Raw genomic sequence first — 24,193 nt, forward strand, 5'->3', positions numbered from 1 at the left:
GGAAACTCAAGCCCAAGGCATTATTTTGACGGGGATAACTTGTAAGGTACAAACAACTATTTCATTACATTTATTTTATTGCAACAGTCTCGTTATTTAATAGCCACACTTTTTATTCTAGTTGGAAATGACTGGCCCCTCAGAGTCGAGCAGTGAGTTAGTGACTGATAATAGATGCCATTCATCCGTAATTTTCAATTTCCTGTCCTGCACTGTGAGACAGAAAACTGTCAAGACATCCAAGCCCCTGAATACAACTTTTTTCTCGTCCTCCAAAAACATGAAATTATTACAGTTTTCATTTTGTTGCCCTGCTTTCCCCAAAATGAAAATTGTGTTCATTTATCTGGTTCTGATGGTGGGAGCATTCATTGTATATCAAATGTCCCGTATTTATAAATTTAGTCTTACATAACTGTATTTTGAATATACAGTTTCACACTCATCCCAATATTAAAAACAGAATTATTTTGCCACTGGAATGCATATATCTATTTCATATAAATAACATTTTATAGGCCTATTTTAAAATCTTTGAAATCAGTTTGGTGGTGGTGAAACCGTTTTTAGATTATTGAATACGCTTTGATTTATAAAATTCATAAAATATTTTCATTGATTCTGTTCTTTGATTCATTCATACGTCGACTGGCAGTATACCATATTAATTATTTAGTGCGAAATGTTAATTAATTAGTGGGCAATAATAAGTATTTCTGGAAAGTAATTGGCATGTTTTGAGGATTTTAATTTATTTGTATAAAATTGTTCGTGGCATTTAACTCTAGAAGGTTTGGTTACTTTACATTATAGTAACATACTTGCGAATTCAGGCTTATTTATAAACGAAACTATATTTGATATTTAGGAATATTGTTCCAAAATAGAAATCGCTTTTGAATTTGAAGTAACTTGGGTTTCAATTTGAAAACAAAAAGAGAAAGTAACTTTCCGATGATGACAGAAGTAATATTACTTCTGTCATCATGACCTCGTTCACCAAGGACATTCACATCATATCCACTCAGGCTTTTTTCGACCTTGAAATACAGCTGTGCTTTTAATTTTGCATTTTATCTGATGTTAACCTTTTTTTTTTTTATTTAGAGTAACTGGCATTGTCCTTAAATATTTCTATAATTTGCTATCTAATAAATAACTTAAAGTTCAAATTTCTTCGTACATACCATTTGCGATTTCTGATTGCATCATCCTTTATTCTAAATGTGATTATTAAGATATGGACAGCGCAGTGCAGCAGTGTGAGTAAATCAATGTTCACACGGTGACCAGATGGATTCTCTTTTTAACCACTCGATATCCTTTTTTATTTTTTTTATTTTTATTTTTTATTAGACCGTGTACTGATGGAGTGGGTACATAGTCTATATTACAGTTCAATGAAAGTGAGCCTTTTTTTTTTTTTATCCATACCATGCAATCCAAGGTTTTCTGGATATTAATTTAAAAAAATATAGCAGGTACGGTTGTGAACCTCCTACCGAAAGACGGGACGTATCGAATTCGCTTAAATAATCCTGCATAAATTCAACTTTTAGAATTCCCCGACACCTAGCTTTCTAGGTTGCTTCTTGTTGCAATAGAAGGGGTACAAGAATCACTTTTCCCTTTACTTATGGATACTGTTAATCTGTTGGTCTGTGTATACCGCAAGCTATCAGTAACACTATCTCGATACATAATCTGCGAGAGTATTTGGAAACAACAGCAAATACTCTTTAATGGCTTCTATTTACATGGGCAGACAAGATAGGTCTTGGGTGGACCGAATATGACAGTTTTTATTTTTTTAGTACTGCTCCGTGTTAGCTTGGTCTGCACGAATAACAACTGTCTGTCATTTGTTTGGAGAGGTCTGGGTTCGATTCCATGGACGACTTGGGAGAATTTCTAAAATCACGTTGATTCGGGGATGTAGTTAACCGATCTCAGGTTAAATTAATTTATATGCCTATGTATATTGTATCCATGAATTGCGTGGTTCTCTGGTCGTTTTGCCTGTTTGCTGGTCAAAAACCCTTGAATATAACGTTTCTTGCTAACTATGACTTAAATCGACTAACTCAGCCACGGAGTGAAAAAGGCCTATAAATGTTCTTGGTGTCATTGAAGGATTAGAAACTTTTTCCCCCGGTGTGGGAAGACGGTGCTTTTAACCATTGCGCTGCTTACCATTGCAGCTTCCATCAGAAAAGGGATCCTTTCTCTAATCATCTTTAATCCAGCTTTTATGCGTTAGGTGAGTTGTCAATTCAGTTCAATGTATATAATTATGCGATTCAATATATATTATTATGCAGTGGCGTAACTAGGGTTGATGGGGGACAGGGCAAATAAAAAAATGGCGCCCCTTGAAAACTGTTATTTTAGAATTTTTGCATTTTTTTAATCATAACAAGGCGCCCCCAAAATTTGGCGCCCAGGGCACGTGCCCCACCTGCCTCACCCTAGTTGTAACTATTCTCATATGTTATGTATTTTTTAACTAATGGTCTGTGCACTCACTTAATGTTTTCTATATATAGTATACTCAATTTATCTCTTCATTTTCTAGTACTTTATTTTATTTGTTATTATTTTTTTATTTTAATTTTTTGGTTTATTGAGTCAACCTTGTAATTGTGCTCATCGTTCTTTTCAAAGTGACAAATCAGGCCATAAATTTTGTTTAAAAGGAGAATATCAGTCATCGAAGACTACAGCTTTTGTTATTAGTATCTGTTTCAGCAATACTAAAAAAATTGTATGAGTTTTAAGACAGATGTCCAATCGATTATCTTTCGCAATCGATCACTCGATTTCCCTTCTGATTAATCAGAATTGTCCTTCTAACAATCAAATCATGATTTTAACTCAAATATGATTGAAAAAGAAGGGGTTCTTGAATCGCAAGGTAAGACAGTCCGATGAAGAGAGTGAGAGGTTGATTTCTATGCGCTGGCTATCCTATCCCGAGGCTATCCTATCTACTGAATACCACGATCAACAGGTGGCATTTACTAAACATTGATGCGATTTTTTGTGATACTATATTTTCCTTGGATTTTCTTCTCATACGAAATTGAAAATACCCGCAGAAAGAGATTCATAAAGTGTTACAAAAGTGACTATATTTAGGAAGGAAAGTTAGCCGTAATTATTAATCCATGGGTGCACGCGTCCACTCAGGCATGTCCAAGCAGAGAGAAGTAAGGAAATAAATGAACATGGAGTGCTTGCACAATATTTCAGCTACTCTATTTATAACGAAGTCTCGTACACCAGTGCTTAAATTATTTTAGGATTAATGGAAGTGAATTTCTGTCCCCCAGTTCTTTTATCCTTGTGTTTTTAATATCAAGATGTTAAGAAGATTGATACAAGTATTTCATGGATCAATACCTTTTAGTAGAGATCGACTTAATCGAGAGACTACAATCGATTATTTTGATTATAGCAAAGCATTGTGGAAAGTCATTCCATTATGACAAATCACCTTCGATCATTTCATTCGATTATGCCCATCATTACTTTGTACCTTATGAGGGAAGGTCGAAGTTGAGTTGGTTGCAGTTAATATTTCTGGTACTCTGCCTCACGGGTAGCACATTTTGTGTAATCACTATGCTCCCCACAATGGGTGGAAAAGACCTATGTTCGAATCACGTCAATGACGTGAGGAATTTTTATGGGCTTTTTCACAATGTGGCTAAGTTAGAAAGTCTCAGGCGAGGGTAGCATGATTTTTTCTCTCGGAAATTCGGGTTTTTCGTCTAGCAAACAGCAAATGGACCTTGTAATACATGAAATTCACAGACAATATACGACCGTTATGAGTTGTTGATGCGCCTAAAACCCTATAACACTATAATATATTCCTCCTGAACCAGCCCAAACACGTGCAGAAATAGCCATATCCATTCATGGTTCAACTCTAAACTCACAGAACTAACTTTTCCTCTTCTTCATTTATCCCTTACACTTGTTCTAGTTGTATCTTAAACACGTTTCTTTTAAATGTATCCCGAAAATTACCACCTGCAGAAATTCAGGTCGGCTCCAAACAAAGTTCTTTCGTCATCTGACTTTTCAACCCATGCTGAACACTAAGTACTATAGGTTCTAATACCTTTTGTGTTTGGGGATTTTAATAAAATAAGTGTCTCTCTACTACTCTAGTTTAAAGGAAAAAATCATTATATATAATAATTCTAATATTTTAAAATAATATTTTATTAAAGCCACTTCAGAATTTACATGAGATTTGCAAACTAAGAAAGAAATTGAAAATTCATCGAGAGGTGTTGAGCAACAATTTTTCACTTTATCAAGAGATATTTGTTATTGTGCCATTTCCAGAGTCTACTGGCACACCATCGTATAGTTTGAATTTTCCGTCTAGAAAAAAATATATAAAAGTATAAATAAACATAGAATTATTTAAATTAGTTTAATTCCATCCTTTTAAAAAGTAACCTAATTGATATAAGAATACACAATATTCATGGAAATATTGTACATTCTTTTGGTCACAACCCCTTGTCTAATTTATCTTGCCGATAATAATTTTAAAAAAAGAAGCTGAAAGTGAGAAACTAAAAGTGGAGTATCTGAATAAATTGCATGGTCACTTTATTAGGGTTAATGAGTACCTCAGGGTGACAAACAAAGGCCCTCGATAAGAAAGGTATTGTTGTATCTCGAGGAAGGGGTGGGAGATACCACTACCTCATTATGTTAACTGACAATGGGGAAAAGAAAGAATCCCTCAGCTTCAAAGGAGCTACGATCGTTGGTGCACGTATAGCAGGTGCTACGGTACAAAAGATAATTCATGTAGTTGGGTATTCTAAGAGTGGAAAAGTACAGTAAAGAAAAGCATACACCTACAGCAGTGGCTGAGGATGCAAGTCTGCAGTGATGTAATGAGTAATCCATTAACATTCATACCATGAGAACATTGATGAGATTGGATTATGGCAGTCGGAAACAACTGTGCCATGGATCGTGGAAATTTGGAAGGGGGGTTGGCACATCGACTACTTTGATCATATTGTGCAAGCTCATATTGTAAGACAGTTGATATAGTCTTTATTGTGTATTATGTTTGAAAAGGTCTGTCTTCACAGATCGACTTGCACGTCGTGCGAACTGAAAATCTCAGAATAAGTCATGGCGAATATCCTACCCCCTCATGGTATGAATGTTTAACCTCATGGACTGTAGTTTAACTTCACGACAGAGGTTAAATTAAAGTCCCCGACTAGCGAAAAATCTTTAAGAATTCCTCCGATCTTCGATAGGATTTTAACCCTAACTTCTTTAAACGAACTCGACAGGTACGGCCCTAGAGTTTTCAGTGCCCTTGAGATACTTTAATTAAATATTATTATAATAAAAATTTTGAATTTCGGTGTCCCAGACGTTGGCGTCCCTACGTCCTGCTTACCAGGCTAACCGTGTTCCGCCTGCCCTGAAACGCTAAGTGGAGAATTCGCTATACTGAACCAATGAATGCCATGTTCTCGCTTTGTACTATTTCTTTGGTCTCCTGATTCCACTAGCAGGAAAAGTAGAGAAGAGAGTATATTTGGGAATCATCACAGATTATATACTTCTAGCAATATTACAAGTTTTCCCTATGGGATTGGTTCTTTCGGGAGAATAATGCGATTAGTCACCATGCCAATGAACGGTGTGTGGGAGATGAGGGAAGGGGGTTTTACGTATTTGTCCTGGCCAGCACAATCCCTAGATCTCAATCCAACTTAGCATCGCTAGCAAGATGTATAACTGTGTGTGTGCATGAATATTCCTTTTCATCCAACTACATATCTTCAACAGCTAAAGGGTTTTCTGCTAACTCCCTGATACAGTGTTCCTTCCAGAGGCGGACTAGCCATAAGACTTACTGGGGAAACCCTGGTGGGCCGGAAGCCAGAGGCTGATGGAGGCCGGTTTGATTTTCAGTATTACATTCGAACCTCCGATACATTCTATTTGTTTTCCCCGGTAAGAATTTTTGACCTGGTCCGCCTCTGATTCCTTCTTATATGCCCTCGCAGCTTGTGCAGTGGTTATAATCGCTATCCTTCCACACCACACGGAAAAGGCATGAGGTCGGTGGCCAGAAGAACTTTCGTGTGCTTTTTTTCCATACCGCCATAGAGTTAGTTGGTCTCCAACGAAAGTTGTGTTTTTTTATTTTTCATTTTCATTTTTTTTTCTCCCGGAAAGTCAATTTATCATCCAGCAAAGCAGGTAAGATAAAATACAGAGTGATTCAAAAGGAAGTGAATATTTTGAACTGTTCGCAAAACACTAATCCTGAATATGATATAGTGGTGTAGTGTATGGGTAAGGCGCCACCGGTGGCTTCCCACATCTGCGCCGTAGTACTCTTGTGATGTATACAGAACCTAAAAAAAAAAAAAAAAAAAAATACAAAAAATTATGATATTAGGGTCACCCGTAAATGATTACATCTACCCATATATTTATTTTTTCTGTAAATTGCGTGTGTTTGCTGGTGGATTTGCCTGTTTTTCTGGAAAAAAACATCAGTTTCTGGGAAAAGAAACCTTGCTATCTACGCCTGAGACCGACTAACTCAGCCATGGAGTGAAAAAAGCCCATTAAAGTTCCTCGCGTCATCGACAGGATTCGAACCCGGGCCTTTTCCATTCGGTGTTGAGAGGACGGTGACGATACCACTGTGCTATCCCGCGCAGACCGATATTATTTGTACAGTACTGTATTGTAAATAGGTGGCAGGGTTGCAAGAAACATGTGGACATGTGTTATTGTTAGGGTGACTCCTAGAAAGTCAGTTCAAATCCGCCTCGTATAACTGTAGGCTTTAAGAGACTCTAAAATAGACCAGATGTGTAGTAGTGTAATGTTTGTGTATTTTACGTATGTTGTGTTGTTGCACATAAAATACGCGAACGTTACATTACTACACGTCTGGCCTAGTTTACAGAGTCTGTTAAAACCTACAGTAATACGAGGCGGATTTGAATTTACTGAAAGCAAAGTTGGCTGGGACCACTTAATTTAACCAATAAATAAAAATACTGCCAACCTACGAGAAACCTTGAGAGAAAAGAAAATTTCCCACCTCAAATTTTCACATCTTTTCCCTGCAAGATCGACCCCTAAACTAGAGCAGACCTTTGGCTTTGTGGTAATCCTGTTTACAAAGATTTCCTTTATGGGTCGCCTTTCTCCCAACGTGGCTGAGTTAGTCGATCTCTGGCTAGGGTGGCCTAGTTTTTTCTCCTGGAAACTCTGTTTCTTCGTCCAGCAAACAGAAAATCGACCACAGAACACACGCAATTTACAGACAGTATACACGGAGCAATATGGCTTTAGTCACTAATGCTCCTAAAACCTTACAACAACAACAACAACAACAACAACAACAACAACAAAGATTTCCGTTCAGCTCTCTCAGATTTGAAGGAATCCGGGACACGAGAAGAATATTCGGGAGGATGGTGAACATTCAATCGGAAATTTTGATAGCAGCTGGGGAGAATTCGATGTCTCGTATTGATTGTTTATTAGAAAATAATGGTGGACATCCGGAGATTTGATTGTCAAAGGTTGGTAAAATTTTTTAGCTTTGTGTGATTATTCTAAAGTAATAATCTTGCGAGCTCCTGGTGGTCATATTTCGAACAAATTTTTTATTGTTTAGAAAATCTCATAATACATTGATTACAATGAAAAAATTGTTTTCGATTCGACTTACAAGTTTATTCATCCTGTAAATGAGCCTATACAGGTGTGAAATGAATACACCTGTGTACATAGGTCATAGGTACACTATTTGAATTAAATATTATTGATGATTTTAACGCAAATATACATGAATCGAGTTAAATAATGCCTTATGTGAGTCTTACCGAGGAGGTGACGTCGAAATGGGTTCGAATGAAACACATTTCAGGTGCATCGCTTTAGATTCGTCCAATGCATCGCCGAAGATGTTCTTCCATCTCAATGTGATCGATTCCACTCTGTCTATATCATCATCTATGAGAAATGAGTGATTTCCAATGGTATCCATTCGATCTAAACTGAAAATGGAATGAAACTGTCTACGTCTTCTCGGAAGAAAATTTCAAAACATTTAATTAAATAGATTTCTTTAGAACTGAGTTGCTCAAAATAGATTGAGAATGATTTTTGTAAAATAACACATTTATTTTTTCAAGGTCATCGTTGCTGTGTTTCTTTCTCAGATCTCATTAATCCGACATCTTCGGGGATACAGCACATTCCTAATTTTTAAAAATTTATTTATTTTTTTTGGATGTTATTCATATGAACCTAGTATAATCTAAGTATTCAGGGGTAATTCGTTATTTTTATGCAGTAGCTCTGATCCCTACAATCTCCACAGAATTAGTCCCAGCAGCACTAATCCAAAAGTGTTAACTCAGGCTTCTTCCGGCATGGGTGTTGCGATTGTATAATATTCCTAACCATGTACACGTAGTTGTGTTTATGATCATAAGAAATTTGAAAGGATACTTAAATCAAGTGTACTCCACGATTGTTTCTGTGAATGCACATGAGAAGAGACTAGCAGTTTGGTGAAATGAGTGTTGAATTGCAAAGTCTTATATATATCACATACTTTGTATTTATCTTGGTTAGTAGCGATAGTTAATGTTCTTGTCTACTTACTTTTCGATGATAGTTTTTGTTATTATTCTGGAAACTCCTCTGAGGATTACTGTAAGTGAGGTGCAACTTACCACCTCATTTTCTCCGATTTCTATCGTGAGACCATAGTGGAACCCTGAAAATAAACAATAAGATTACCATTTTATAAATTCACTTTCTTACAAGATTATTTAAAACCTGTTTTGTGTAAGGAAGTGTTGCAACCCATCAAATGCCAAGTTATAATCCAAAACGTAGACTGAACTTCGTAAACCCTCTAGGCTTATGAAGTGAAGTCTACATCTCGGATTATAACTTCACACAAAGAAGTCTCCTCATTTCTTTAAAATAAGCATTATTTGATTCGAATGAAGCGTAAACTACGTTAATTTTAAATCTCAAAATTTTAGTTCAAACGATATTGTTTGAACTAAATCTTGGATTCTAAAACTCTACCCTCATGGTAGCACAATTGGTAGAATCGCCGTCCTCCCCACAACAGGTGGACAAGAGCTGAGTTCGAATCCCCGATGATGTAAGGAATTTTTATGGGTTTTCTCACAACTTGGCTGAGCTAGTCGGTCTCAGGCGAGGATAACATGGGTTTTCCTCCCGGAAACGCGGATTTTTCATCCATCAAATAGAAAATTGACCACAGAACACATGCAATTTTCACTCAGTATATAAGGAGCAATATGACCTTAGTCGCTGATACTCCTAAAACCCTATAACAACAACAACAACAGCGATAAATGCTAACAGAATACATGCTAATAAAAACACGATACCATATCAACGAATGACTGGGTCATAAGCATTGTTATTTGTTGAGATGAATAGCAAAACAAGCAAATCGACCAGAGAACACACTCAATTTACAGTCATAATACATATATGGGTATATGTAAGAGATTACGGGTGGCCCTAATATAATAATTTGAATTTGAATTTGTTGAAATGACTAGTGAGCCCTGCGCCTCATTCATTAATGGGGAATCAGTTTTGTGTATAAAATGTTCCATCTTCGCATCAAAATTTGATTCCATATTGTAAAAAAGGAATAAACTGAGTATTTTGCTAAATTAGGAAATAGTTATTCAAACTAATTCACACTCATTTTTCTAGTGGGAAGTTTACAACAACTCATCATATGAAGTCCTACAATTTAGTATTTCCTAACCAGAACAACTTCTAATGCATAAATAAGAAGTTACTTACTACAGAATGGGTACGACTCTGTGGTGAGGAAGTAATAGCCCTCTTTGTTAACCTGGCTAGGCTTCTTAACTTCATCAGGACCGTTTCCAAATTTCCGACAAAGGCTTTCGTTCTTAGAGCAACTAGACCACATTCCTGCACGAAAACTTGTGTAATTTTTGCAGACAACACCGGTGAAGAGACAAGATTTAATGGACAAAGAGCTCAAAAAAATATCAACAGCACGTCTATGAGAGCACGAAAGGAAAGATTTTAAACCTGTAACGAAGGAGGCAAGTATTAGATTTTAAAGTACTGCTAGCAAATATCTTTCGATCTTGAAAGTTAATACAATACATTTTAAATAGTCAAATGTCTTTAAGACCGCAATTCTTAAAGTATTATAACCACTCTTAAGATGCTAATCCTCCAATCAACGGTTCTAGATACTCTCCTGCTGTTCAAGTAGTCGAAAATTCATCTTGTCAAAAAAAATTTCCTGTTTAATATATTAATGCAAATTAACTTATCTGAGCATTAACATGCAAATAGGAAGGCTCTCGTGGGTAGCACAGTTGGTATAATCACGGTCTCCGCACAGCGGGTGGAAAAGATCTGAGTTCAAATCCCATCAACATCTATTTTTATGGGCATTTTGAGTTAGTTGGTCTCAAGCGATGGTAGCATGGTTTTTTTCTCCTGGAAACTCTGGTTTTTCGTCCATCAAACAGCAAATCGACCAGGGGACACATGCAATTTACAGACATATTACACTGAGTGATAACTGAATTACGACCACATACCTAATACCATGTTGAGCTACCTTTCTCACGGATGACAACCGCTATTTGTCTAGGCATTGAATCCACTAGATGTCTGAAGACATCTGCAGCCATTCTGCCTGCAAGGCTTTCCACATCGTCGGAATAGATTACGGTTGCGTATCCATACACCTCAGTTCCTGTTCCAAACCATCCCATAATTGGATTCACTTGGACTGAGGGCAGGTGAATTTGGAGGTAATCAAAAAAAGATAGGTGTGATATCTTCTACTGTCTTTTCTCTTTCCTGTTTTTGCTATTCTTTTCTATTTTGCCATTTCTTTATTTGGTATCATCAGTACGCAGACAGTAGATCCCTGACCAGCTCCACGTGCCAGGGGATGGTAACCAACTAGTGGCAATGTGTTGGAAATTAACAGTACAGTATTGTAAATAAGTGGCGGAGTTGTCAGAAAAGCTGGCTGGGACGCCTATTTAATAAATAATTAAAAAAAGATCTCACCTTTCTTTTTTTCCCTACCTATCTGTCTACTTTCCCCCTCCATTTTATCCCACTCTTCACCAACTATTTCTTTCGTTTAATGTTTCTTTCGGACTTCTCCAGAATTTTTGGAAAGTACGTTAGAGTACGGTCCTAGACAGTAGTTCCCGGCCCTCCTTCACGTGGCTACGAATGGGAAGTTGGTTGTATTGAGGCATACTCAATACAACCAACATAACACTTACAGACCTATATTACACAGCTGGCTTTTGGCATGTGCCAAATACTTACAGATCTACATTTCAGACCTACGGAGCAATATGGCCTTAGTCGCCGATGCTCCTAAAGTCCTACAACAACAACAACAGCCTGCTTGGCCATTGACGTATATCATCTCAAAAACTCTTTTAGAGCAGAGCAATTTTTCTGACACAGTGTAATATTAAAGCTTTGATAAATTATTTTGTTATCGTTCCATTCTATCAAATTATTATTATTATTATTATAGCAATAAATGATATTACTGATGTGTAAGCACCTTTGGAGGCACCTACTAAATTTCGGACAGTAGTAAAATTAATTTTTCACGATTTTGCGACGCGGAAATGACGTCATTTGACTTCATTTTAGTTTCATAACAAAGAAAAACAGTCGGGAGAGGAGATCGCACAAAGAATCATGGGAGGTGATCTTTGATGTGCTCAGAGCTGGCATAAATCAGCTGGTTGCGGAAAAACGTTTATGATTCGGGGTATACCACTTAGGTGGCTTTGGGCCAACCATTGTCACACGTGGCAGAAACCTTTTGGTAACCAGAGAAATGGATATCTTGAAAGCAGTGATTTTGGATGTGCTCAGAGCCGGCTACAATCACACATGGCTACAATCAAATGGGTAATTAGGTTATTGGCCTAACCGCTTCCAAACGTTGATTCGGTAGAGTAAGCAGCGGGCGTGTGTATCCTCTTTATCACTAATATTTATTCGGTAGAATAAGTAGCGGGCGTGAGCATAAATTACATCTTTCATAATTTCAGTTCTAGCTGTTCGAAATTTAGTAGGTGTCGTCAAAGATGTTTGTACACACTCGATTTTTTATATCATTTATTGGTGCTGAAGAGAGTAGAGTTGGTGATGGAACATGAAGTTTCCAAATGTTGAGATACCCGATGTTTTTTTTTTTTTTTCTGGTCAGATTTAAAAGCGTCCATAGAATTAGAATCTTTCAGGAAAAAGTGAAGGTCATTGATAAAGATGGAGAATAAAAGGACCAAGAGATGATCCTTGTTTTTTTTTTTTTTTTTTTTGATTTGGTAGTTGTTGGCGCATCGGCTTCTGTGGCCATATTGCACCTCCCAAGGTTTTTGCAGTACTTTGATCCAAGCCCGAGGCGGGAATCGAACCCGCGACCTTTGGGTTGCCGGGCAGGTACTTTACCCACTCGGCTAGCCCGGTCGGCTGATGATCCTTGTGGGACATCTTGAATTGAAATGAATTCGAAGAAGTTGGTAATGGTATTTCCTGTTTATGATATAGTTAAAAATCTATTTTTGAAACGAATACATAATTTACGTATATATTTGGTGTAAATTTGAGAATAGTGCGTGGAATTGTGCCGAAAGACTTCTCAAAAAAATATAAAAATCTATTGGGCCTTATTTATTAGCGACATTTGAAATATATTCTCAAAGGCGTTAAGATTGGCAATAACAGATTTATTCTTCCAGAAACAGTGTTGATTGTGGAGGTGGGAAGGAATTAAAATACTATGATATTTGAAAATATGGTATTAAATAGTTGTTGACTAAAGAAGTTAGAATTAAGATAGCCAAATAGGTTGCTTGAGATTATTTCTATCATTGCTCTTATACACGAACAAGGTTAAACAATTTGAGACGAACAGGATAAGAGCTACCCCAGGACTGGCTGAAGAATCTGATGTTTTTAAAGACAGAACAATTAATTATAAACTACCACTTAAGTTGAATGTATTTCAGGTGGGGGATACACGAAGTATGAGAGGGGGCACTTGGTAGCCCAGCTGCACATGCTGAGCATTTGGATTGTACACTCGTGTTTGAAGCCTAATATACTTATAATATTTATGATACTATAACATACCGGATGTAATTTTAAATCTCAATAAGGAGGAGATCAGCTTGCCTAAGCAGAAAAGTCGTGATGCTGCTTTACCACCATTAGGAAAGAAATCAACGTGACCCGTGAGATGATCTATTCCATAGCCTGAAATGAGAAATAAAAGTATATTAAATGTTTTTTCTATTAAACACCATATTTACCATTAGTGATGGAACCATATTGGGCGCGTTTCTTATTATTGATCATTTCAGTATGGAGCTATTCACAAATTACGAAATTCAAAGAAGAGCTGGATGGATTTAGATACAATGTACGATATTTTAAGGGGTGTTGGGGGTTGCAGAAAGGGAAGAACAAGATTTTTGAAGCCATTTCAAATTTAATTAAAATGGCTGACAGACATTCTGAAATTTATTTTTCATTAATTTCGAATGATCTTTATATAAACTGGATCAGAATATTTTTAATGGCAGCCGGATTCATTCTATTTGATTTAAATCCCATAGAGAACGTACGGGACTATCTATATTTCAAGTAGGTGACCCACTTCATAATAAAAACATCCCAAAACCATCATGATCCACCACCAGCTTGTACCACATACTGCACATAGTCTGGTTGAAATGCCTCATTGCTTCTCCAGTAACCTCGGTGCTGTTATTGTGGGGTTTTAAGCGCATCAGCAACTTAGACCATATTGCGTTTCATATATTATGTTAATTGCGTGTGTTCTGTGGTCGATTTGCTTTTTTCCTGGACGAAAAACCGGAGTTTCCTGGAGAAAAAACCACGCTATCTGAGGTCGACCACATTGTGAAACTCAGCCACGTCGTGAAAAAGATCCTTGCATCATTAACGGGATTAGAACTTCCACCTGGTGCGGGGAGGATGGTGATTCTACCAACTGTGCTACCCACGAAGGGCGAGCTTGGTGCCTGGCATCTTTATAATATAAGCAAAATTTGGATTTGGCAGACCATCACAGCCCTCCAATATCAAAAGTCCAGCACACATTAATCGGGATTTTTTATGCGCAGCTGTCAACTTAGGTCTTTTTGCTGGATCCTACTCCAGATATCATGTTATCGAAAAGAATATCACAAGTGACTAATATTTTGTCCGGTGTCTATATGTTTCAGGCTTTAGGAATTACTCTGTAAGGAAAAGTAAGATTGATAAATTTTTTTTTTCTTTTCTCCATTTTCTTTTATTATATATTTATACATTTTATTTTGTTCATATTAATTTTGGATTTTCCTCATTAAAATTGTTTTCCAGTGTAAAAAGATACTGCTAATAACTTCTTTAAAATAAATACAATTTCACTGTGTTTGCTTTATCTATTATGCTGTTATCATTACAGTATTAATTAGATTTACCTTGACTGACATGTGCTGCAATATCTGTGTGTAAAACCTCAACAAAATTTGCATCCGATGGGTCCAACCGTACTCTTGGATGAGTGAAACGAAACTCGGGTCCAGCAGGATCCAGTCCTGTGAAGGAAAAAAGAAAATGCTTGTTCATTTAGACATATTTATTGCAATAATAATAATACGAATCAATACATTGCAATATTGCCCTTCACAGCCACCAGGCCAGAGGTTAACCGTGATAATACAATATAAAAGAGAAATAGATAAATAATAATAATTCAATGTAATCGGTTCACGCACTGTACTGAGGTAATCCTTTCCCATGTGCGTCTGTTCCGAGGTGCCATTGCCCCCGAGTTCGTGTTTATGGATGATAACGCCACACCCCATCACACTGCTGCTGTTGATATGCTTTTGGAAAGTGAAGACATTGTTCGTATGGATTGGTCTGCCCGTTCCGCAGATCTAAATCCCATCGAACACATATGGGACGCTCTGGAGAGACGCCTAGCGGCACGTTCACACCACCAGAAAATGTTCACCAGCTGAAGATGGCGCTGACAGAGGATTGGACGATGTTACCGTAAGAACTTATCGACAACATTGTTCTAAGTATGGACAGGCGGTGCAAAGCCTGCATCGACATTAGGGGTGGCCATATCTCCTACTGAGGACTACCTCTTCCCTTTGTTCCATCTTTGGCAGTGATGTGTTGCCATTTTTGAATAAAGTCCCTCTGTACCAGTTTGTTTCCGTTGTTCGTTAATCATTTCTGTACCTCACGAGGTTCCTTTCGTATGCTTTTCTCATATCCAGGCCACTCCTACGAGAAGCTATAGGTCCTTAAATTTTGTACATCAGTGTATGATCTGTTATGATTCAAGAGAGTGAGATTGTTCAGTCATAAAAAAAAAAAACTGCCAAGAAACAACAAATACTATGTTGTGTTCCTTTGTACTGTGTTGTGTCTCATAATATCCTTACTTTCTTATCAAAGTATAAATATCGTAATTGATTTTTTTGGCTCTACCAAAAAACCATCCATAAAGCTGCCAGAAGTTCCTTTTTCTCAGGATGAGTCTAAGTTGTAACACATTGAAGTTAATCAAATATGTAATTACGATAGCGTACAAATAACTTAGAGTAGAATTAAAATCTAATAAAGAGACAGTAGGAAGTAATACATATAATAAAGTATTTTGAATTGTAATATACAATACATTTACTAAACTACTTAGAATTGGAATTGAACTACGTAGCATCCACCCACTTTTGTAGATATTATAGTAAATTGGGTAATTTAAAATTTTCTGTAATGCAGGCCTCGTTGATGAATGCTAAAAGTTCCAAATAGAATCCAAACAACTTATATTGTGTTACTAATAACCAGATAAATTATTTTATCTGTTTTTAATCTGCGAAAATATTTTAATATTTTGTATTCTACAATGAATATATGCAGCTTTTTTTGTATTGATCAAAAAAGTCACGTGTCTCCAGTATAGACAATAATTCTATCGTTATAATCATTCTTTTATTTTGTGATTTATAATTATAATTAGATTTATTCACTAATGGAAGAAAATTTATCCGAAATATCACCTGTTATCTGGCCAAGGTGTGGTATCCGTTCTCCTGCATAACCAGCAATTTGTGCTCCCAAGCTGAATCCAATTATGTGGAATATTTCTGGATGACTTCCTAAATCACCCTGCACGAATATTTTCATTATCACACAAGTTAGAAATTTTAAAGATTTTTTTGCATATTTTAATAGAAACAAGACAGTCAGATTATCGCCATTGACCAAAACTTTGTAAATTAAAAAAGGTGTATGAATTGCAAAAAGTAATTATATTGGCAACAGTGTAAAATTTTTGAACGTTTTACTTATTCATTTAAATTGATGTTTTACAAAAACACGAAATTTAATTTCTTTTATTTAAATTTAAAATAATATTAAAACACTTACATTTAAGACATTAATAAGATGTCCTACCATTGCTCCAACGACTCTGCAGTTCGCAACTGCTTGGGTGTAGGGAAAGGTGTTATGAGGAAACCACTCTACAAGTATCACATTGTAGTCGCCACTACTCAGTAATAAATCTTTGGCTTTCTGTGAAAAAATGTAGTGTGAATTCAAATTTTTTGCATTTATTTCAATACTTGAGCATATAAAAAGTAAATTAATGTCTATTTTTTTTGGAAAATACAAATTTGTAGATGGTACGGTTTAATTTTCTATTTATCTTTATGGATATATTCTTCCATTTACATTCTGCAAGTCTGCATGGATATAAATATGTCCCTACATTGAGGAGTTCCTTCAGGACTGCTCTTTACTGAAGTAATTCATAAATTTCTGTGCCAGGGAACACAGTTTATCAGCTGCACTGATAACCATAAGCGCATTTGTTGGATTAACAAGCTGATATTCAAGAGACTGCAAAAGCTTTTTCAACCATCAGGAACAACTCATAAGATACAGCAACATACTGCTTCTCTTTGTAAAAGTTGTCTTTAAAAAGAGATGCATACGTTATCCGCTGCTCTTTCAGCAGTGGACAATGAAGAGGGACTTCATAGCTCGTTTTTTTTTTGTCGATTTGAGTTATGAGTTAAGCAAGAGTGTTATGTGGGATCTTTCGGGTTGCTTTCATATTAATTTTATTTATCAGCGTCTGTTTGAAGCTTATTGCGTTATTTTATAATGTGTCCTGAAAACACGCCGTCGAGGTAGGCCAATTTGTTTAATTGCATCCTTAATGGGGCGTTTTCTATGCCTTGTAAAAGGATGCCGTACCTATAATAGTGGTAATTAGGTCAGGAAGATCCATTCTTTTGGTTAGTAGTTTTACTAGAGGGGCAATATATTTTTTTCTTGAAAACGGTGAGCTATCAAACTGTCATGTCTATGGAAGTATCTACAGAAGAGGCATTCAGCAGAAACATAACTTCTGTGAGACAGAGAATGGAGAGACTTGGGTAGAGATGGGCCATTAACTGAACTAACTACCTTTCAATGGAATATAGATGCTTAAGAAGCAAAGTAACGGAGCGAGAGAAAGAAAACCCAGTTTTTTAGATGCAGAAGAAGCAATATTTGTGATGTGTTCATGCCAAGAAAGGTTGGAATTTAGCGTAGTCCCTGATAGAGATATGTGATCTTGTCTAGAAATCTGAGTATTGTCGAAAGGCGATTCTGCATAGAAGTAGAAGAATCCTTTTTGCGGGACATGTGACAGGACTGAGTCTTAGAGAAGAAGAATTGAAATCAACTGAGATTCTAATTAAGAACCTTAGACTTTTAAAAGAATTGAAATCAACTAAGTTAGCTTTGTCCCACTGGAGAATTACCTGTAGATCAGTATTTAGGGAATTGGTAGTGGATATTTGAAAAGTTGAAACTGTTTGTGCAGGGAAAGATTTCTGTAACTGGAAGTTGGAATGCAATGTGCTGTCATCAGCAAAACTGTGGATAGAATTTTCAGTCAATGGGAGAAGATCATTAATATACAAGAAGAAAAGAGGGGGAGGAAGAACTGAACCTTGGAGAACACCAGTATTAGTTGAGAAGTTATAAGACAGAGAGGCATCTACCATTACCTGCAGTGAACGGTCAGAGAGAAAACTGGATACTCAATTACAAAAAACAGTTGGCACACCATAAGATGGAAGCTTATTTAAAAGTTCTTTATGCCAAACGCGATCAAAATCTTTTGAAATGTCAAGAGCAACTGATTCATTTCACCAAACATTTCCATTGAATTTGTTCATAGCTGGATAACATAAGCCAGAATATCACCAATTGATCGACACTGACGGAATCCGTTGTGGTGATCATTATCAGATGGAAGGTTTTTAGATAGTTTAGGAGTTGGCGGGCGGTTGATAGATTTCTTTATTACTTCGGAAAGAGTAGAAGTAAGTATAATGAGATGATAATTGGATGGGAAGGATTTGTCACCCTTTTCAGGAACACTGCTGGATATGAGTAAATTTACAAGCAGAAGAGAAAACACCGGTGGAATAAGAAAGCCGCAAAAAAGCAACACTCATCAGGAGTAAGCTTAGGAGCAGAGGTTTTGAGAAAAATTGGAGAAATACCATCAGGATCTGGAGCTTTTTTTTGGTATGGAGACTGTTCAAAATTCTTCTGACATCCTTATGACGAAGACCGCAGGAAGCATTGAATGAATTGTACTGGGAATGGTAGGAGGTGGTTTACCAAATCATCAATATACGAGTTAGAAGCAAAGTAGGATGCTAGCAAGTCAGCTTTATTTTTAGCTGAGGTGGCAATAGAACCATCCGGTTTTGACAGAGGCAGAAATCCAGACGGGCAAAAAGTTGCTGCCAATAACTTAAGGGACCAAAATGCCCGACTACCATTTGGTCAAGAAGCAAGTTTTCTACTCTTGGGCTTGTTCAAAATCTAGTTTGGACTGATTAATAACTGCTTTACAATTGTTGCGAGTTTTCGTGTAGGCAGAAAATTATCCTGGAGATTTGGATGCAAACTAATTGCGATAAGTAACATTCTTATCTTGAAAAGCCTTAGCACATTAATTGGAAAACTAAGGTTTAGATAAAGGACGAGATTTTAAGGTGGAGTTTATGATAAAGGATTTCATCCATAAAAAAATAATTTCCGTGTCACGATCTGAGAAAATGTTGATTGACATCAGAACATGTGAAACAGTAATTCAACGAGGAAAAGAAGAAAATAAATCTTGTAGATCATCCCTGAAACCTCACGTTGCTTGCAATTTCGAACAACACAAGGTTGGTAATGGCCAAAAGGGAAAGGCTCCAAATGGAGAAGAGACCATCACCAAGTTGTGATCTGATGTGTCCAGAGGACCACCCACCTTGACTTTAGAACGGCTATTTTTTTAAAAAAAGATGAAGAGTGTTTGCTATGTGGTTAGGATCGTCTGGCATTCTGGTAGGTAAATCAACAATCTGTGCGATGTCATTAGTAATTGAAAAATCCTCAGCATCTCGACCAGCTGGGTCCGTGTGACTAGAAAATAGAAGCCAGCTGGAGTTGGGAAAAATTAAATTCATCAAGGAAAATTACCCTACTGTTGAACTGGAGAAAGTCAAGTTTGAAAGAGAGGAAGTTAAAGAGTTCCAGGTGATTAGTGGAATTGAGAGAATGATAGAGGCAGTGGATGAATTTAACAGAATGGGCAGAGAGATTTTAAGCCAGAGAAGATCGAAAAGAGGAGATTCCAAATTACTAAGTCTCTGATAGGGAATATCAGATTGGACATATGCACATATTGTGCATATATCAACCTTTGAAACCAATGGAATCACACAGCGAATAATTTGGACAACTGAGATGATCAGTGGTTGAACCAACCGATAATTGGGATTCTGTCAGAAAATGTATGTGGGATTTGGCAGATCGTAAGTGGAAATGGACATTATTGACTTTGGAACTGAGGCCAAGTATATTTGTGAAATGAAACAAGGAAACGTTTAGGAGGGTTAGATCTTTTGGCAGATAAGTTTGTTCTATTAATTTGACTAGTCATGATGTATTGAGTAGTACGAGAAAGTAGGGAGGACATGTATGAAGTAATGAAGTGTTAGGTATGGTATACACAGGGCAAGAATATACCCAGTTTCTTGACATAATGTGACCTCAACAATGTTCCCCCCTCGCATTCACACTACTTGGACTCCTTCAACTGGCAGAGTAGAAGTGTGAGATTATACACTAGCCGATTTGAAATCCTTCTAGAGAGTTAACAACAAGTCCGATCCGGTGGACTGTCTAGTGGCCGGCCTGTGAACAGTTTTAGAGCGGTACTCTCGAAATGTAAGAAAGTTTGGATCTCGCCATTATGTCCATCATAACCTCAAAAGACATCAATCATGCTGCATGATGGGAGAGATGGGTGGGGGGGGGGGGTTGCCGGAGCTTTGTTCTGGAGACTAAACATGGATTCCACCACCTCAAGCATCCAATAAGCAAAGTGTTAGTATTGCACTGGTTGATGAACGTCAGTTACCACGTAGCATTACCTGGTAACACAGAGAGGCAGTAATCCTCCGTTTAGTGTGGGCGCCACACCTCGATCTCTGCTTATGTATGGTCGCACCTGCGTGGTCACCTCCAGCATACCAGGTACGATATTTCAGGATTTGCACGTGGGGTTTATACCTTCACTCAGTGGTTGAGTTAGTTGGTCTCAGGCGTAGATAGCAAGGTTTTTCCCCCCAGAAACTGGGTTTTTCGTTCAGCAAAACAGGCAAATCGACAAGAGAACATACGCAATTTACGAACACAATACACATGGGTATATGTAAGGAATTACCAGGTGACCCTAATATAATAGTTTTTTTTGGGGGATTATACCTAATTGCAGAAATTGCAGTCATTGATGACGACACTTGGCAGCTCTGAGGACACTCTCGTAGATGGAAACACTGCAGGCATGAAGTGATAACCCTGGTCGGAAACAGTTTCCTGATAATCTGTGGCATCCAAATGTTTTCGAACTGGTCATTTAGTTTTGACAATATCACGACAATTTTGCTCGCATATCACAATTTATGATTCTCTAATATTTTGTAGAACAGTGTAAGAAAGTGCTTTGAGCTTTGCTTACTAGACCATTGACTAGCATTAAACGAAAAGTAGCATATTAAATAGATAAAATACTCTGTTACAGTAATGACTATTGAAACATTAAAGAGAAGTCTCTGAGGCAGTGACATTATCAAGGTTAAATTAACCTAAATATAATTTCCGGTATAATTACCACAGGCCAGTCAATTGTTGAATTCCCAATTTTCTCGTTTAGACCAGGTATAATAATCTTGGTTGGATGCTGGGGGTTGAATATTATCGAATTAACACGGTTGTCTTCTGTTATCTCCAGAAGTCGGTATTCATTTGGCAAAACCTTGGTGTACAGTCTAAATTCCACTGTGATATTTTCTTTCGGTAAAACTGATGTTTTTCGTAGACTGTTAGGACTGAATGGTGGAGAATTGTTGAAGCATCCTATATGACGATAGCAAACTTGCATAATTTCTAAATAAAAGCAATATTAAAATTAAAAATATGAAAAGTAAAAATGAGGGATAGAGTATCTTTATTGAAAACCACAGAGTATGTACATATTGTTTTCAATGACTCATCGCCGTAGAAAATTGTACAATTAATCTGTGCAATTCCTTTCAGCAATGTAAATAATAGAAATTAAAAAGCGCAATTATTTTCCATTAAATTTATCTGCTTCCAATAAACGTAGCGTTTTCCAACAGGCATAGGTATTTTATAACGATAATGCACATTTTTTTTTTGTATTTACATATAGATATACTGTATATAAATAAGAGACAAGTAAATAATTAATGAAAGAAAACTCTACTTTTTCCACTTGAGATCGGTTAATTATAATCTCATTTAATGAAGTCTTTAAGAATTAGTGCGTATCCAATTCCCCTTTGAAATTTGCTAACCATTTCACTTCTGTTAACCTTGCAGGCAATTTATTCCAACGTTCCACAAGATCTAAGCTACTGTTTCTTCCTAAGATTTTATAGTTGTGTTCCCTATTTCTTGTCTGATTCACCAACGTTCCTGTCTTATTCATTTTAATAATCACCCTAATGGCCCCATACACTTCAACCAACTCCACCACCTAAGGAATCTAGTTGCCTGTGTAGGCTACATCTTCTAAGTCGTTCCTCATAGGGATAACTTAGCTCTTTTCACCAATTCAGTCCCTCTTCATTGCACCTTCTATAGAGGTTCTATATCTTTCTTTAGATGCAGCCACCAGACCTGAAAAAGAACAGTCCGAGTATGGTCGCATCTTCTTCTTATAGGAGGAATGACGACCTACTTCTTTCTACTTGAAAAATTCATAATTAAACGATAGGGTACCAGGCACTCTGTGTGCCTATTTATACTGCACGTTGAATTTCAGGTCTTTTTATATCGTAATTTCCAAGACTTTTGCATCCTAACACCCCAATTGTTATCCATCCTCCCCAAGTTAAAGCACCAACTTTTGCAGCTTCCCCTAATTCTTCCAATTTCTTACTCTGTTCAAACCCAGACCTCTCCAAACGAGTGTTACCTTGGTGAATTGGTCATATCTGTTACTGAAGAAGAGACTCCTGATAAAGAAGTTATCATAGCACTCTACTAATCATGCGAATGCAAAAGTCAAAGATATAGGTGCATACTATCAGCAATTTATTGATATATTTTGTGTCAAAGTACAAAAAATAATAATAAATAAAATAAATAATAAAAATATTAAACAGCTATTGCAGCCGTACTTCAAGTAGTACGCAACCAAACAGTGAAACAAAGGTTCATACGAATTTTTCATTTCGTATTGCTCGTTTATCCGTACGAATAAATTAAAATTGTATATTTACAAAAACAAACGCGACAAAAATATTATCACTAGGTTAGAAAAAGACATTAGTTTCAGAATCACAGCTATGGAAAGCGTGGAACTTATTTGATACTTCTGAAATATGAAGGAGTGGACAGTTGTATAAGTTGCCTAATGCCTAAATCTGGATCTTTTCAAGTAGTAGCGCTATTATTACTAATAAAACATAGTTTTCTTCCTTACTTACCGCTTACAGAACGCTGATGGACAGTAAGTATAAAAAGAACCCCGGAAAATTTTACGTAGATCAAACTGAGCATTCTGGAAGTCGTGGCAAAGTACGAATGTCTTTATAATTATAATTAAGAGACGATTCGATCAGCAGTCATTGCATCAAAGGATCGTATTGCCTACTAATGGACTTTGAAATATAGAGCGAAGACACCATGGTGGTTCTCATAGTTTTATAGGAATTCTTATGTACACAACGAAAACTTTTTATTAAATCATTCTTAACCAATTCTTATCGGTTAAGAATTATAGTGTTATTATTATTGCTATACTCCCTTAATTTTCTTATGTTAGCGCTTTTTATTTTATATAATTTGTGGAGTGAGTCATACTTTATAGTTTGAAATTTTTCCAAATTTAATTTCTGAAGAAAAGTAATATCAGTTTCAGGCTACTTTGGTTCAGATACAAAATTCATTGGAATCTTTTATAGCATTTTTAGTTGGATTTATTTTAATTATTTCTGTTAATTTGTGGTTGCATTGTTGAGCGCCACTGAGTGGCAACTTCTGTCAACTAATACGCTTTTATTTCAGTCTATTTTGAGCTGTTATTTTAGTCTGAAGAAGCAATAAAAACAAAACAAAACATTGCGATTCCTTTTATAATCACATGTACACATTTAAAAAGCAAAGCGTGAAGTGAATAATAACAATAATACATAAAGCGTTAAGAATGCAACGCAATTCATGAAATATCAACTGAAAAATTTACAAAAAAAAAAAAAAATTACGAAGAAATTTTAATGTACTGTATAATTTAATATATAGTACATCAATTAGCAAAATCCAATAATAATAATAATATTATTATTATTATTATCCATATGGTGCAAGGAAGCCTGAGGCTTATGGTGCAACAGCTAAAAAATTTCTGAGTTACCCTGAGAGAGAGAGAGAGAGAGAGAGAGAG

General features: G+C 36.5%; 1 protein-coding gene across 1 annotated transcript; it reads right to left on the minus strand.

Moving 5' to 3' along the window:
* Positions 1–4,319: 4,319 nt before the first annotated feature.
* Positions 4,320–22,333, minus strand: LOC150082643 (pancreatic lipase-related protein 2-like). Its single transcript, XM_090378224.1, has 8 exons — positions 22,300–22,333; positions 21,395–21,669; positions 16,585–16,731; positions 16,215–16,323; positions 14,616–14,732; positions 13,258–13,380; positions 8,698–8,812; positions 4,320–4,398 (listed from the first exon to the last, which is right to left on the minus strand). The coding sequence occupies exons 1-8, from the start codon at positions 22,331–22,333 to the stop codon at positions 4,320–4,322; spliced, it is 999 nt and encodes a 332-aa protein (XP_090234350.1).
* Between the last annotated feature and the right edge of the window lie 1,860 nt (positions 22,334–24,193).

The sequence above is a fragment of the Mastigoproctus giganteus genome, chromosome 7 (assembly GCF_048544385.1).
Source record: "Mastigoproctus giganteus isolate SK-2022 chromosome 7, ASM4854438v1, whole genome shotgun sequence".
Taxonomy (NCBI): domain Eukaryota; kingdom Metazoa; phylum Arthropoda; class Arachnida; order Uropygi; family Thelyphonidae; genus Mastigoproctus; species Mastigoproctus giganteus.

Excerpts from the sequence above, each read along its gene's own strand:
- LOC150082643 (XM_090378224.1), bottom strand. The coding sequence starts at position 22,333 with ATGAGGAACGACTTAGAAGATGTAGCCTACACAG. Across the intron at positions 16,324-16,584 it reads ATCTTATTAATGTCTTAAAT|GGTGATTTAGGAAGTCATCC; the intron begins GTAAGTGTTTTA and ends ATATTCGTGCAG. Across the intron at positions 4,399-8,697 it reads ACAAAAACTATCATCGAAAA|ACGGAAAATTCAAACTATAC; the intron begins GTAAGTAGACAA and ends ATTTTTTTCTAG.